The sequence below is a fragment of the Sceloporus undulatus genome, chromosome 7 (genome assembly GCF_019175285.1).
Source record: "Sceloporus undulatus isolate JIND9_A2432 ecotype Alabama chromosome 7, SceUnd_v1.1, whole genome shotgun sequence".
NCBI classification, from domain to species: Eukaryota; Metazoa; Chordata; class Lepidosauria; order Squamata; family Phrynosomatidae; genus Sceloporus; species Sceloporus undulatus.
This window is the reverse complement of record NC_056528.1, coordinates 29,672,205-29,685,142: the sequence shown is the minus strand read 5'-3', so window position 1 is coordinate 29,685,142 and position 12,938 is coordinate 29,672,205. Positions and strand designations below refer to the sequence as shown.

The following is a 12,938-nucleotide window of genomic DNA, read 5'->3' as shown; positions in this document are numbered from 1 at the left end:
ATATATACTCCTTACTTACACCTCTAACTTTAATTCCATTTCTACTATTAATATCAACTTATAACTCTAGAACCTATAAATCACTCAACACTCCAATCACACTAACTAAAATCATAAAATTTTTATTAGTATCCTAATAACAGATAAACACACATCACACTACCACCCCCACGCATCGCACCATAAATACTACTGTACTATGTAAATAAATTGTAAAAAACATACTACTATACTATACTATAACTCATATACTGTTTAATACCTACTACCTATCTACTACTGATACTACTGTACTATTTAACATATACCTATAAACTCTGTGGTGTTTTTATCTCGCTTGTCTCCTTCTCTCTACGACTATATTATATAACAATATATACACCCCCTATCCCGCCTGAATCGCATCTCACCCTTAACAACCACATAGTGACTCCACCTCTGAGCATTATATGCGGAAGTCCCCCTCCGCTTTCGAACACGATTCGATTTCGAAACCTCGACCGCCGATAGTGGCCTTAGTCCACGGTCAACACCACGTCTTTTGCACCGAACCCCTGTGAACTCAGACTAAACCGATCGACCGACTCACCTAAACATATCCCATCTATTGGTTTGATGCGACAAACCCTACAGAAACCCACGCGCTCTATTAATCCGCGATCGACTTCAATGCGTATGGAAACACGAAAAACCCACACCACCCGCACGTTTTCGAACCTCACCCGCACCTCCTTGACTGCAGGCTCGCGTCTTCCGACGCAGGTCTCCCACGACGACCGCTTTTCGAGACATTTTCGCCTCGAATAAAACAAATCAGGGCGATGACGATGTTGAGTTTGTGCAATAACACGTATGGGAGGTGTCTTACATATGCGAAATTACGCCTGTTTTGTAATACCAGGATATCCAATCACCAGATGTTTAAGTTTACTAAAAACGGACCCGACACAAATGTCTGAACTGAAATGCCATCTGCTCAAAATGACGGTACATTCTTCGTAATTCCGCTAACGGGGTTCTTTGTGCCTCTGCTCTGTGCCTAAGTCTACATATATTAATGACGACTAACTTTTTATCCGGTCAATTTTACATTAAATTTTGTCAGTTGCAAACTTACCCAGTGCAATCGGTGGGCGTTCCTGCAACTGGCAATATTTGCTACCGTTCGTGGAAATGGTCCTTTGAACTCGAACACTGCTCAGGTGTACCACTGCGATAAAGATAATTGTGATTATTTTACATTTATATATATGTGCAATATAAATGCAATTATGTATGAGATATATAGATATATATATATATATATATATATATGTATACTAACTGTATATAATTATGATTTACATTATATACTATTATTTTCATTATTATGTTATAACTCTTAGTATTATATTTATATACTTATATATAGAATTATTTATATATATATTCATATTTATTCTTATATTTTCACTTTGTCTTATTTTTCTTATTAATCTATATATCTCAATAATATAATGTATTAGATATATATACTACATAGCTCATTCGATATACTTCATTACTGCGATCATATATCTTATATACTCTACCATGGTATTTTATATATGCAATATATATACACTGGTGCTCGGGTTTACGCAAACTTCGGTCTCCGCTGCCGCTTTCCGTACCCGAAAGCCTTCGTAAGCCGAAACCCATAGGCGCTAATGGGGAAAAAAAGCCCGAGTTCTCTGCCGCGGCTCCATTTAAATAGCGCCGGAGTTTTTCGTAACCCGAAAAAACTTTCGTAAAACCCGAAACAATAAATTCCCTATGGGATTTTTTTACGTATCCTGAAAAATTCGTAACCTGGTTTTCGTATCCCGAGGTCCCACTGTATTGTAATCATAATTAATTAACTGTATATATTATCATATTATCATCACCTTACCACTAGTACATACTTTTTTTAACATCATCTATCTATATCTCTATATACTATCGATATCATCATATCGCTCTGTGTGTGTGTATATTGTAAATCACTAATAATTATAACATGTGTGTGTGTTTGTTGTGTGTTTGTGTTTGTGTGTCCCCCGGGGGCCGTTACGTCCCTGCAATGTTAACCGGATTATTAATTAACATCTTTTGAGGAAGGCAATTTCCCCTAGCTCGAAATTGGCCATCTTAAAACCTTTTTAAAGAACCCTCCCTCGACCCCCTGTTTGCACAACTTATTGGCCAGTCTCCTCGCTGCTGCCATTTTTTGGGAGGTGTCGCGAAGGGCGTTGCAATCCAGCTTCACATCGTCATTGGAATGACACGGACATCTAGACCCATTTCAATCAAACAGGTTTTTCGGGTGGTCTGTGGGGTTAGCTGCCATGGTCGCCTTGTCGATGATTCTCCATCTGGGCATGGACAGGGGATAGCGTGTCCCTGTTAAGTGCTCTGTGACAATCTCACCGCGGCTTTCGATACCATGGTATCCTTCTGGAGCGCCTGCCAGGGGTGGGAATCGTGGCACTGCGCTCCAGTGTTCCGATCCTAACCTTTCCGGGCGGTTCCAGATGGTGCATGCTGGGGCGTGCGCTCCAATAAGGCCCACATTCTGGGGTCCTCAAGGACCTCATTCTGTTCTCCCTGCTTTTCAAACATTTACATGAAACCGCTGGGATAGATCATCCGGAGTCATGTGGGCCATGGGTTATCAGTACACTGATTACACCCAATAAGTTCTTCTCTATGTCTCGCCGACTGATGCAGTGACCCATGGATGCAATCTCTTCCTCTCGTGGCTTCTGGAATTGGTAATTGGGCTGATGAGGAAACAGACTCAGACTGAATCCAGAGAAACAGAAGTACTTGTATAGGTTCTCCCGCCGAGGATGCCGGTGTTCCACCTGGTCCTGATGGGATCACACATCTGTGGGTGCTTTTGATCTCGTCGATCCATCTTTACTCTTCTCAGTGGGTGCGACGTCAAGCACCTGCTATCAGCCTTCGCCTTCGCCGATTATGCCAACTTGCGTCCCTACCTGACGGAGAGACCTTTGAAACTGTATACAACAAACCGCTCTGGTAACCTCTCGATTGGATTCTTAACGCACTCTCACATGGGCAAACCTCTGTAACCATACCCGAAGCTGCAACTAGTGCGAATATGTGCGCACGACTGGTCCACTGGTACTTCTAGGGCCAGTCATATAACACCTGTCTTAAAGACCGTCAGCTGCTGCCTATGTCGCTTCCGTGGCGCAATACAATTTGGTTATTACCTAATAACCACTAATGGCTTGTGCACAGGGTAACCTGAAACCGCCTCCTCTCCTGTACAATCCAATCCGCCCCGCACACTCAGATCATCAGGGTCAGCAATTATTAAAGTTTCCAAAGCTAACTATTTACTACCACCAGGAGGCCTTTACCACATTGGCCCCCACCGCTGGAACTCGCTGGCCCCCCGTTGACTCTGCGCGGCCAACTCCCGGCCCCAATTTAAGAAGGGTGAAAACAGATCTTTTCGAGCGGGCTTACCCCTGACTCTATCCCCCGTTAATTTTCTCCACCCTACGTCGTCAGCTGGTTGAGCTGGCATGATTTGCTTGTTTTTATTGCAATGTTTTAATGTATTTTAAATGTTTATTGTAATGGATTGTCCCTCGTTGTACATCCGCCATGAATTTTTTAAAGGTGGTATAGAAATACATTTTTTATATAGTATATATATATATATATATTATATATATTATAATTTAAAATTATATATATATATATCTCAAGAAATCATAGGCACTCATAGAATAAAATAATAATAATAATTCCCAAACGATCAGGGATCCCATTCGGTTTAATTGGACTTACCTTTGGGAACCGGGTGATAATTCTGTCCCTGGCGACCGGCGGCATCGCGTGCAACAATGGCGGCTTCATCGAGTCCGGCTGCACAAGGAAATACGAAACACAAGAAAGGATGTCACAAAGTTATATTATTATTATTAAACTTATTATTCATTATTTATTATTTTATGTTATTTTTTATTATAAATATCATTATATACACACACACATCTTAATAATTCTAATCATAGAAATTATACACAAACACACACACATTATTATTTGCTTGCAATATTATTATTATATAATTATAATATATAATTATATATTATTATTATTTGCCTGTAATTTCATCATCATTATTATTATTATTATTATTATATTATTTTCTTGCAATTTCATTATTATTTATATTTATTTTATCTATAATTAATTTAGCTTTTTCTAATTTTTTAAATTATTATTTTCTTGCAACTTTATTATATTATTACTATTATTCATATTTAATAATAATAATAATAATAATAATATTGCAAGGAAATAATATATATTGTATATAATAATTATATAATAATAATAATAATAATATTGCAAGAAATAATAATAATAATAATAATAATAATAATTTCATTGGAAGGAAAAATAATAATACACAATATATATAATTATAATTATATAAATAATAATAATATATTATTTCCCTGCAATTATTATTATTATATTTTATTATATTATATAATAATAATATAAAATTATTATTATTATATTTTTACAATTTGTTATTATTATTTCCTTGCATCATCATCATTATTATTATTATTATTATTATTATCATTTCCTAGCAATTAAATTATTATCCTTATTATTTATATTTATTATATATAATTAAATATACATAATTAGAGTGTCTATTAATTTAATTTTAATTTCTTAAAACTAAATTTATTTAGTTTTAATTTTAATTTTATTTGCCTTCACGAAGCCGGAGAGAAAAAACAAGGCGATCACTTCCTTTGCTTTCCTTCCTTCCTTTCTTTTTGCAAACAAGGTAATTAATAATTAACCGGGTCCCTTAATGAGGGAAGCGGATTGGAAATAAAAAGCTGTATTTTGTTGTTTAATTTAATTCCGGCGTCTTGCGCGGATTTCTTGCATAGGAGCGAACAGAGTGTCCATGGCAACAGCGGCAACGCGAAACGATAAACATTAAACACAAAAGGAAAGGAGAGAAAGGAAGGAACGAAGGGGAAAGAAAACAAAGAAAAGAAGTGCAAAAATAGGAAAAGAATATTATAATTTTTAATATGTTTTTGCATTAAAAAAATTAAAAGTCCAAAAAATTAAAATAAATTCAGTATATAATCCTGATTTTATTGTTATTTTGTGGCTAATATCATTATTTTATTATATTATTATTTATCATATTAAAATATATTATTATTATTATTATTATATTATTTATATTAAATTATTCTATTATTAATATATATAATAATATATTAATAATATGTATTAGTGTTACGATATTATATAATAAGAGAAGGGTCGGATAGAGGGGATGACATCAGGTAAATGAGTAGGAGATCGGTTGAGGTCTGACAAGATATATAAATGATTCTTTGCTAACGAGATATTGAGTAGTATATGGGACGTAGAGGATTAAAATAAAATTATTTTATATATAATAATATAAAATTATATTTTTATTATAAAATATTTTTATAAAATTATTATTATTATATTTTCATTATATTATGTAATATATTCCCCTCTCTGACCCAGGAAGCCTCCTTTTAACCATCCATTAAGAAGCCAAGCCCTTCGTCCAGTCCATCTGCCTTGGTCCAGGCCTCCGAGGTGGACAAGAACTGCTGGACCTGATCCCATTCCCCACCACCACTCCCCTCTCCTTTTGTGTCCTGTCTTCTGACTAAAAGATTGTATGTACAGCGCTGTGTAAATTTACAGCGCTTTATAAATAAAGGTTATATAATATAATAATAATAATAATATTTATATTATATAATAATATAAAAATATTATAGGATTTTTATATTATATTATAATAATATAAAATTTATTTTTATTATTTTATTCTTAGTAATTATAATTATATAATGCTTATAAAATTATATTATGATAAATTGTTATTATATAATAATATAAAATTGTTATATCATTATATCATTATTATTATATTATATGATATTAATATAAAATTATATTATTATATTATATATTATTATATTATAATAATATAAAATTATTATTATTATTATGTTTTTGAAATTTATAATGATGATGCTGATTCAACATATAATGATTTTAAGTGGCTCTCGGGGGGGGATTACAAAACCCAGAAACCCCCTGCATCCAGCACTTTTTCTAGCTGAGGACTACAACTCCCAGAATCCCCTTTATAAGGCCTTGTGGTCAATGGCCTTGACTACAACTCCCAGAATATTTCCTAAGGGGTTTTGGGACTACAAGTCCCAGAATTCCCCCTCAGCAACCACATTTGAAGAATACAATGCCCATAATCCTTTAAATTGGTTTTTGACTACAAACCCCAGAATCCCCAGCTGCTTTTGAGAGAACGAGTACTCACAGAATACATTGCAACTCCCATCATCCCCATTTCAGCATGGCTAGAGGCTCTGAGGCCTAGATCCCCCAGAAGCCTGAGAACCCCTTGGAGGACTACATCTCCCACAACGCACTAGCTAGCCCTCCATCTCTCCTCGGGGCAGGGAAACGCCACTGCGCCTGCGCTCCGCCTTCATGGTGTAACGTCACACGCTGCCTCTGTCTTCAAAAAGCCGCTCTGTCAGGGAAGGGCGAGGCCTACGCAGTCACAGAGCGGCGCCCATGCGCAGCTGGCGGCCGTCGCCTCTGCATCACCGTTGCCTAGCAACCTAGATTGAGGCCTAGCTGGCTTCGTGGCGGGAAAAAGATACTTAATAATAACCTTCTAAAAACAACTTTAACAAACAATTAATTGTTATTTCTATAAACTAGTATCTTTTTTCTGTCATATTTTCCAACTTCCAGCCTTTTAATACCATTTTTATGTAGATTTAAGCGTTTTTTCCACTTTTTTGAAGCCATATTGAATATGCCTCCCTCCCTGGGGCTGCGGCAAATAGACACGTGTCTCAAATAATGCACGTGTGAATGCTCTTATTTGGCTAAGGCTGAGGCAAAGAAAAACACCTCTGAAATAAAACTTTTTGGCCTAATCTTGGCAGCCATTTTGAAAGTTGAGGCGAATATACCCTTGTCTGAAAGGGAACATTCTGGCGCCTTTTTTAGCCGCCATTTTGAAAGTTGAGGCGGATAGGAAGGGAACATTATGGCGCTTTTTGGGCAGCCATTTTGAAACCTGAGGCGAATCAAAAGGGAACATTCTGGCGCTTTTTGGCCACCATTTTGAAAGCTGAGGCGAATAGGAAGGGAACATTCTGGCGCTTTTTTAGCTGCCATTTTGAAACCTGAGGCAAATAGAAAGGGAACATCCTGGTGCTTTTTTTGGCAGCCATTTTGAAAGCTGAGGCAAATAGACCCTCGTCTGAAAAGGAAATTTCTGACCTTTTTTTTTTGGCAGCCATTTTGGGAGCTGACGCGAATTCTTGGCAGCCATTTTGAAAGCAAATAGACACGTGTCTGAGAGGGAACATTCTGGTGCATTCTTGACCGCCATTTTGGAAATTGAAGCAAATAGACCCTTGTCTGAAAGGGAACTTTTTGGCGCGTTCTTGGCTGCCATTTTGAAAGCTGAGGCAAATAGGAAGGGAACATTCTGGCGCTTTTTTGGTCGCCATTTTGAAACCTGAGGCAACTTGACCCTTGTCATTTAAAAAGCTTGGGATATATATATATATATATATATACATATATATATTTGGAGGGGGTGGCGGTCATTTTCCAATATGGCACTGCTGCCGCGCATCTCATCCAAGCTCCCGCCGGACATCGACCCCACCAAGGCCCCCCTTGCCTACGGCCGCCGGGCGCTGCCCAAACTCAACGAAGAACTGCAAGACCCGGAAGTCTTGACCCGCCAAAGGGCCCTCATGGCGCTCTGCGACCTGGTCCACGACCCAGAGCATGCCTATACTGCCATCAGCCTTGGTGAGCGGTCAAGGCGGCTGCCAAGATGACCCCTTGCCTCCGTCCCCAAAAGGACAAGCCACTACAATTCCTAGCATTCCCCAGCCAGGCTTTTAGGGGGCGTCCTTTGACTGCAATGCCCAGCGCCCCCAAATGTATCTCCGCAGTTTCTAATAATCAATACTTTATTGATTATTGATTGTAGCAACATAAGCATCTATATCTATCTATCTATAAAACGTTGCATATTTTCTGATGAACCCATTTTGTAATTTACATATTTTTAAGGGTTCCTGGAGACGCTGAAAACGCTGGTTACGGATGAAGACAGCACTGTGCGCCGCAAAGCGACCGAAGTCCTGTACATAATCGTGACGCATAACGTCGGCAGGTCAGCCATATATATATATATTCACACACACACACATTTAATAGTGTTCTCTGTTGTCGTGCTTTTCCTGCTTCGGTGCAGTTTCCTGAACCCCCGTCAACATGGGAAGCGCACAGCTGTTGCGGTGCCGCTGTCGTTTCTAGACCTTAAACGAGCTTATTGTTTTCCTCTACTTCATTTAGGACCGGTTTCCTTGAACACAGCGTCATCCCAGCGTTGGCGCAACTCCTGAACGACCCGGTTGACATCGTGCGCTGGAACATGCATTACTCCTTGAAGCTCGTTTCTGAAATGCCGCTCGGTAAGGTTTGATTATTTGACCATAGAATTGCCTGGAGGACCTAGAGATTCCTAGAGAGGACACTCTGCCAGGCCTTTGTAGCTCCTCCAGTGCAACTCTGTGGTCAGCTTTAACTAAAAGTGGCACTGAAAGACCTAGAGATTCCGAGGTGCATTACAGACCACTCAAAATGGGCGGTCTTGTGCCGCTGCCGGTTTCTGCGTTCGGGAACCGCAGCAGCCAAACTGCAAGGTTCCCGGGCGCAGCAAGAAAGAAGCGCCAAAATGGGGCTTCTTCCTGGGGCTGGAAGTGGCGGTGCAAGGTGTGCACTCGCGGCGCCAGTTCTGGCGTGCGACGTCCGCAACATCAAAATGGCGGTGCCCATCTGTATGCAGTGCTGCCATTTTGACACACTCGTTATGCGCGAGGGGCAAGGCATGTCAGGAAGTGCCACCCCTTGCGCGTAACAACGGTGCCTCTATGGGCCCGTCTGTAATGCGCCCGAGAGAGGACACTCTGCTAGGCCTTTGTAGCTCCTCCAGTGCAACTCTATGGTCAACTAACTAAAAGTGGCACTGAAAGACCTAGGGATTCCTGGAGAGGACACTCTGCTAGGCCTTTGTAGCTCCTCCAGCGCAACTCTATGGTCAGTTTTGCTGGAGGACCTAGAGATTCCTGGAGAGGCGCCCAAAAATGAAATGAAATTGATTTAAACAATGAACCACAAATTGAAGATAATCATTATTTCGGGTTACTTTTATTTAATTTAATCTTTTCTTAAAGCGAGGGAGGGAGGGGAACATCCCATAATAACTGCGCCGATCGCAATGTTACTGCTGCTGCCGCTCCTCTTCGCACAAGTGTGTGTAAGTGTGAGTTTGTGAGCGTGCGAGAAGGCGATTTGAGGGGGGGAAAAGTCCAGTGCATTTTACGTGGCTTGCAGTACTTTCGCACGAATATTTACACGCTTAGAATTGTGCCGAATCCATGTAAAAAGTCTTTTTCGCACGGAAAGATGAAAAAAAGTGACGGACGCGATCCTTGTGAAAATTATCAACTTGCACGGCAGTTTTTTCGGGGATCTGGACTTTAAAAACCCAAAATTTTCCCCCCTAAATCAGTTAAAATGTTAATTATTTTATCTGTTGATTAATTTTTATAGAACGGGGAAAAAATAATGGATTAAAATGGACTTCTGGACTTTAAAAACCAAACAATTTCCCCCCTAAATTGGTTGAAACATTAATTATTTTATCCGTTAATTTCTTTTGTTTGTAAAACAAGGAGAGGGAAAAAAATTAAAATGATATAATTAGTCGCTTCTGCTTCTTTTAATTCCACCATCGTTTAAAAAATAAATAATAATTGTTGATTTAAATAGCTAGACATTTAAATATTGATCATTTCACTCATCTGTTTCACCTAATAATTACAACACTTTAATCGAAATTAAAAAAAAATAAAAATGATTGTAAACACCGAACGACAAAAGAATCAAATTAAATAATAAAGGCGTTAAAAGGCTATATTGTACATTTTCACATTGGCATCCAGTGGTTTAAAAAAGGCTTTTACTTTATTAATTAGTTTTTAATGCTTTGACGGTTTGTTGGCACTCTCTTCTAAAAATTCCATAAATATTAGATTTAATAAATGTTAATTTTTTTAATTTCAAATTTAAAAATAGGATTTTAATGAAATTAATGTATTTTTAATACAGTTCATAAATTTAATAAATTTAAATAAAATTAATAAAAATCAAATTAAGTGAAATAGTAAAATTCAATTAAAATTGAATTATAGTTTACTGTGTTTTAAATTTATTAAATTTAGTACTCTATAAGTCAGTTGAATTTAATAAATTTAATAAATTTAATAGCCTATTAGTAACATAATAACATTTAAAAATTAAATAAATCTGGACTGGTTTATTAAAGTTTCCAAACTCTGTGCGTTAAGTGCACAATTATTTGGCAAATTTTATTAAATGTATTAATTTTATTTAAAATAAACTAATTTTATTTAAAAATCTTTACTTTCAAATTTAAATTTATTGAAACAATAAAAAATTAATTTAAAATTTTTTAAAAAATTAAATCATTCTCAACCAGTTTGTTGAACTTTAAGGGCACAAATATTTGGCAATTTCATAATTAAATTTAATAAATTTTAATCTTATTGAACTTAATTAAATGTATTAATGTCATTAAAATAAATTAACTTTATTAAGATTCAAATTTTAAATTTAAAACTTAAAACAATATTTAATTTTAAAATTAAGAATGAATAAATTTCAACCGGTTTATTAAACTTTCCAAAGTGTGTGATGGGCACAATTTTTTGGCGATTTAATAATTAAAGTTAATAAATGTTTAATTCATTAAATTTAATTTACTGTATTAAATTTAATAAAATTTATTATATTTAAATAAATTTATTAATTTATTAAATGTAATTTACTTTATCAAATTTAATTACATTTACTAAATTAAATTAATTTCATTAAATTTAATAAATTTAATTAACTATTAATTTATTTAACTGTATTAAATTCTATTAAATTTATTAAATTTAAGTAAATTTATTAAATTTAATTGAAATAAATAAAAGTTATAAAAACAAATAAAAATTAATTTAATAATTAAAAATTAAATAAATCTTGACTAATTCATTATTAAACTTTCCAAATTTTTTGTTTGTTTTTAGAGCACAATTATTTGGCAATAAAATAAAAAATTAAAGTTATGTAAAAAAAACATTTCAAGTTATAAAATAAATCCCTCACCGCTGTAAATAAATGTTTAATTTAGTCTTAAATAAAGTCTTAAATTTTAGGAAAATCATTCATTTCTCTCTCGATTAATTAATTCTCGTTAAGACCAACACATATCAGGGATCAATAAATAAATAAATAAATTAGAGAACGGACAAATTATAATTCCCAGAAACGATCATTTCAAGAGCCAAGAGCAACGCGAGTCAAAGACAACGGCGACGGCGCTATCCGCTATCTAGTCCGGAAACGTCCACCACTCCGTTTCCCCGTGGGGTTTCGCCACCACGAAATCCGCGACCACTGATTCCAACTTCTCCCGTCCGCGATGGAGTCCTCTTCCGAATTACTGACCCTCCTGCATCCGTTTATTCATTTTCGTTCTCTCCGCTGTTGCCACCGTCAGGTCGCTTTCCTCGTTTTTTACTCGGTTTTTTATTCATTTGTTTTACTCATTTCGACCGTTTTTTCCCGAAAGCGCCCTCAGCAAAGTCCGATGTACTTCAGGTTGTTCTGGATGATGACGTCCGTCACGGCATCGAATACAAACTGGATGTTACTGGTGTCGGTGGCGCAGGTGAAGTGCGAGTAGATCTCCTTCGTCTCCTTGTTGCGGTTCAAGTCCTCGAATTGGCGCTGGATGTAGACGGCGGCCTCTTCGTACGTGTTTTGGCCCTTGTACTCCGGGAAGCAGACGGTCAGCGGGATGCGCCGGATCTTCTCCGCCAGGAGGTCCTTCTTGTTCAGGAAGAGGATGAGGGAGGTGTTGATGAACCAGTTGTTGTTGCAGATGGAGTCAAAAAGGCGCAGGCTCTCCGCCATGCGACTCTGCAGCGAGGAAAACGGGGTGGGGGGGAACGAGACGGGCATCAGCGAGGACAGTGCAGATTTGAAATACGCGACAATTATCAACATATTCATCAGTCTTGATTAGAGTAGACCCTCCGAATCAATCAAATTTAACTGCGTAAATTCGACCAATCGATCAATTCAGTCAATTCAGTGGCCTAGTTGAAGACTTAACTTGACTTTTCAGGGATTCAATTAAAGAACGCGACAATTATCAATAGACTTGTCGGTCATGTCTAGAATAGACCTGCCGAATCGATCAAATTTAACCGCGTAAATTCAATAAAGTCAAAGGTTTATTTGAAGACTCGATTCAACTCTTCGAGTATTCCACTAAACAACACAACAATTATCAATCGATTTGTCGGTCCTGATTAAAGTAGACCCGCCGAATCGATCAAAGTTAACTGCGTAAATTCATCCGATAAATCAATTTAATCAATTCAGTGTCCTATTTGAAGGCTTGATTCGATTGAACTGTTCCTTTAATTCATTGAAAAAATTTGATTAGTTTAATTAAGTAGCCCTTTTAATCTCTCTTATTCTATGTATTCCTCCATGGCAGAAGGAAGGTTGGGCTATATGGCCCATAGTGGTCCCTTCTGACTCTTGGATCCTATGTCTTCCTGCATGGCAGGAGGAGGCATGGGCTGTATGGCCCTTAGTGGTCCCTTTGGACTCTGGGATCCTAGGTCTTCCTGCATGGCAGGAGGAGGGTTGGACACTATGGC

The 12,938-nt window shown here is 37.0% G+C and overlaps 2 protein-coding genes and 1 long non-coding RNA gene across 4 annotated transcripts in view; 1 reads left to right on the top strand and 2 right to left on the bottom strand.

The window, feature by feature from the left end:
* Nucleotides 1–1,181: 1,181 nt before the first annotated feature.
* LOC121936680 lies at nt 1,182–6,568 on the bottom strand. The gene is made up of 3 exons (XR_006105008.1): nt 6,413–6,568; nt 3,829–3,906; nt 1,182–1,210 (listed from the first exon to the last, which is right to left on the bottom strand). It is a non-coding gene; the product is annotated as an uncharacterized LOC121936680 (long non-coding RNA).
* Nucleotides 6,569–6,624: 56 nt separating this feature from the next.
* RSPH14 (radial spoke head 14 homolog) overlaps nt 6,625–12,938 on the top strand; it is a 17,054-nt gene continuing 10,740 nt past the window's right edge. The window contains exons 1-3 of the mRNA XM_042479144.1: nt 6,625–7,935; nt 8,203–8,305; nt 8,488–8,606. Coding sequence (XP_042335078.1) covers nt 7,734–7,935; nt 8,203–8,305; nt 8,488–8,606 — 424 coding nt within the window. The 5' untranslated portion in view covers nt 6,625–7,733. The remainder of the gene's footprint in view (nt 7,936–8,202; nt 8,306–8,487; nt 8,607–12,938) is intronic.
* GNAZ (G protein subunit alpha z) overlaps nt 11,277–12,938 on the bottom strand; it is an 11,343-nt gene continuing 9,681 nt past the window's right edge. For both annotated transcript variants that reach the window (XM_042479141.1, XM_042479142.1), the window contains exon 3: nt 11,277–12,186. In XM_042479141.1, coding sequence (XP_042335075.1) covers nt 11,842–12,186 — 345 coding nt within the window. In that variant the 3' untranslated portion in view covers nt 11,277–11,841. The remainder of the gene's footprint in view (nt 12,187–12,938) is intronic.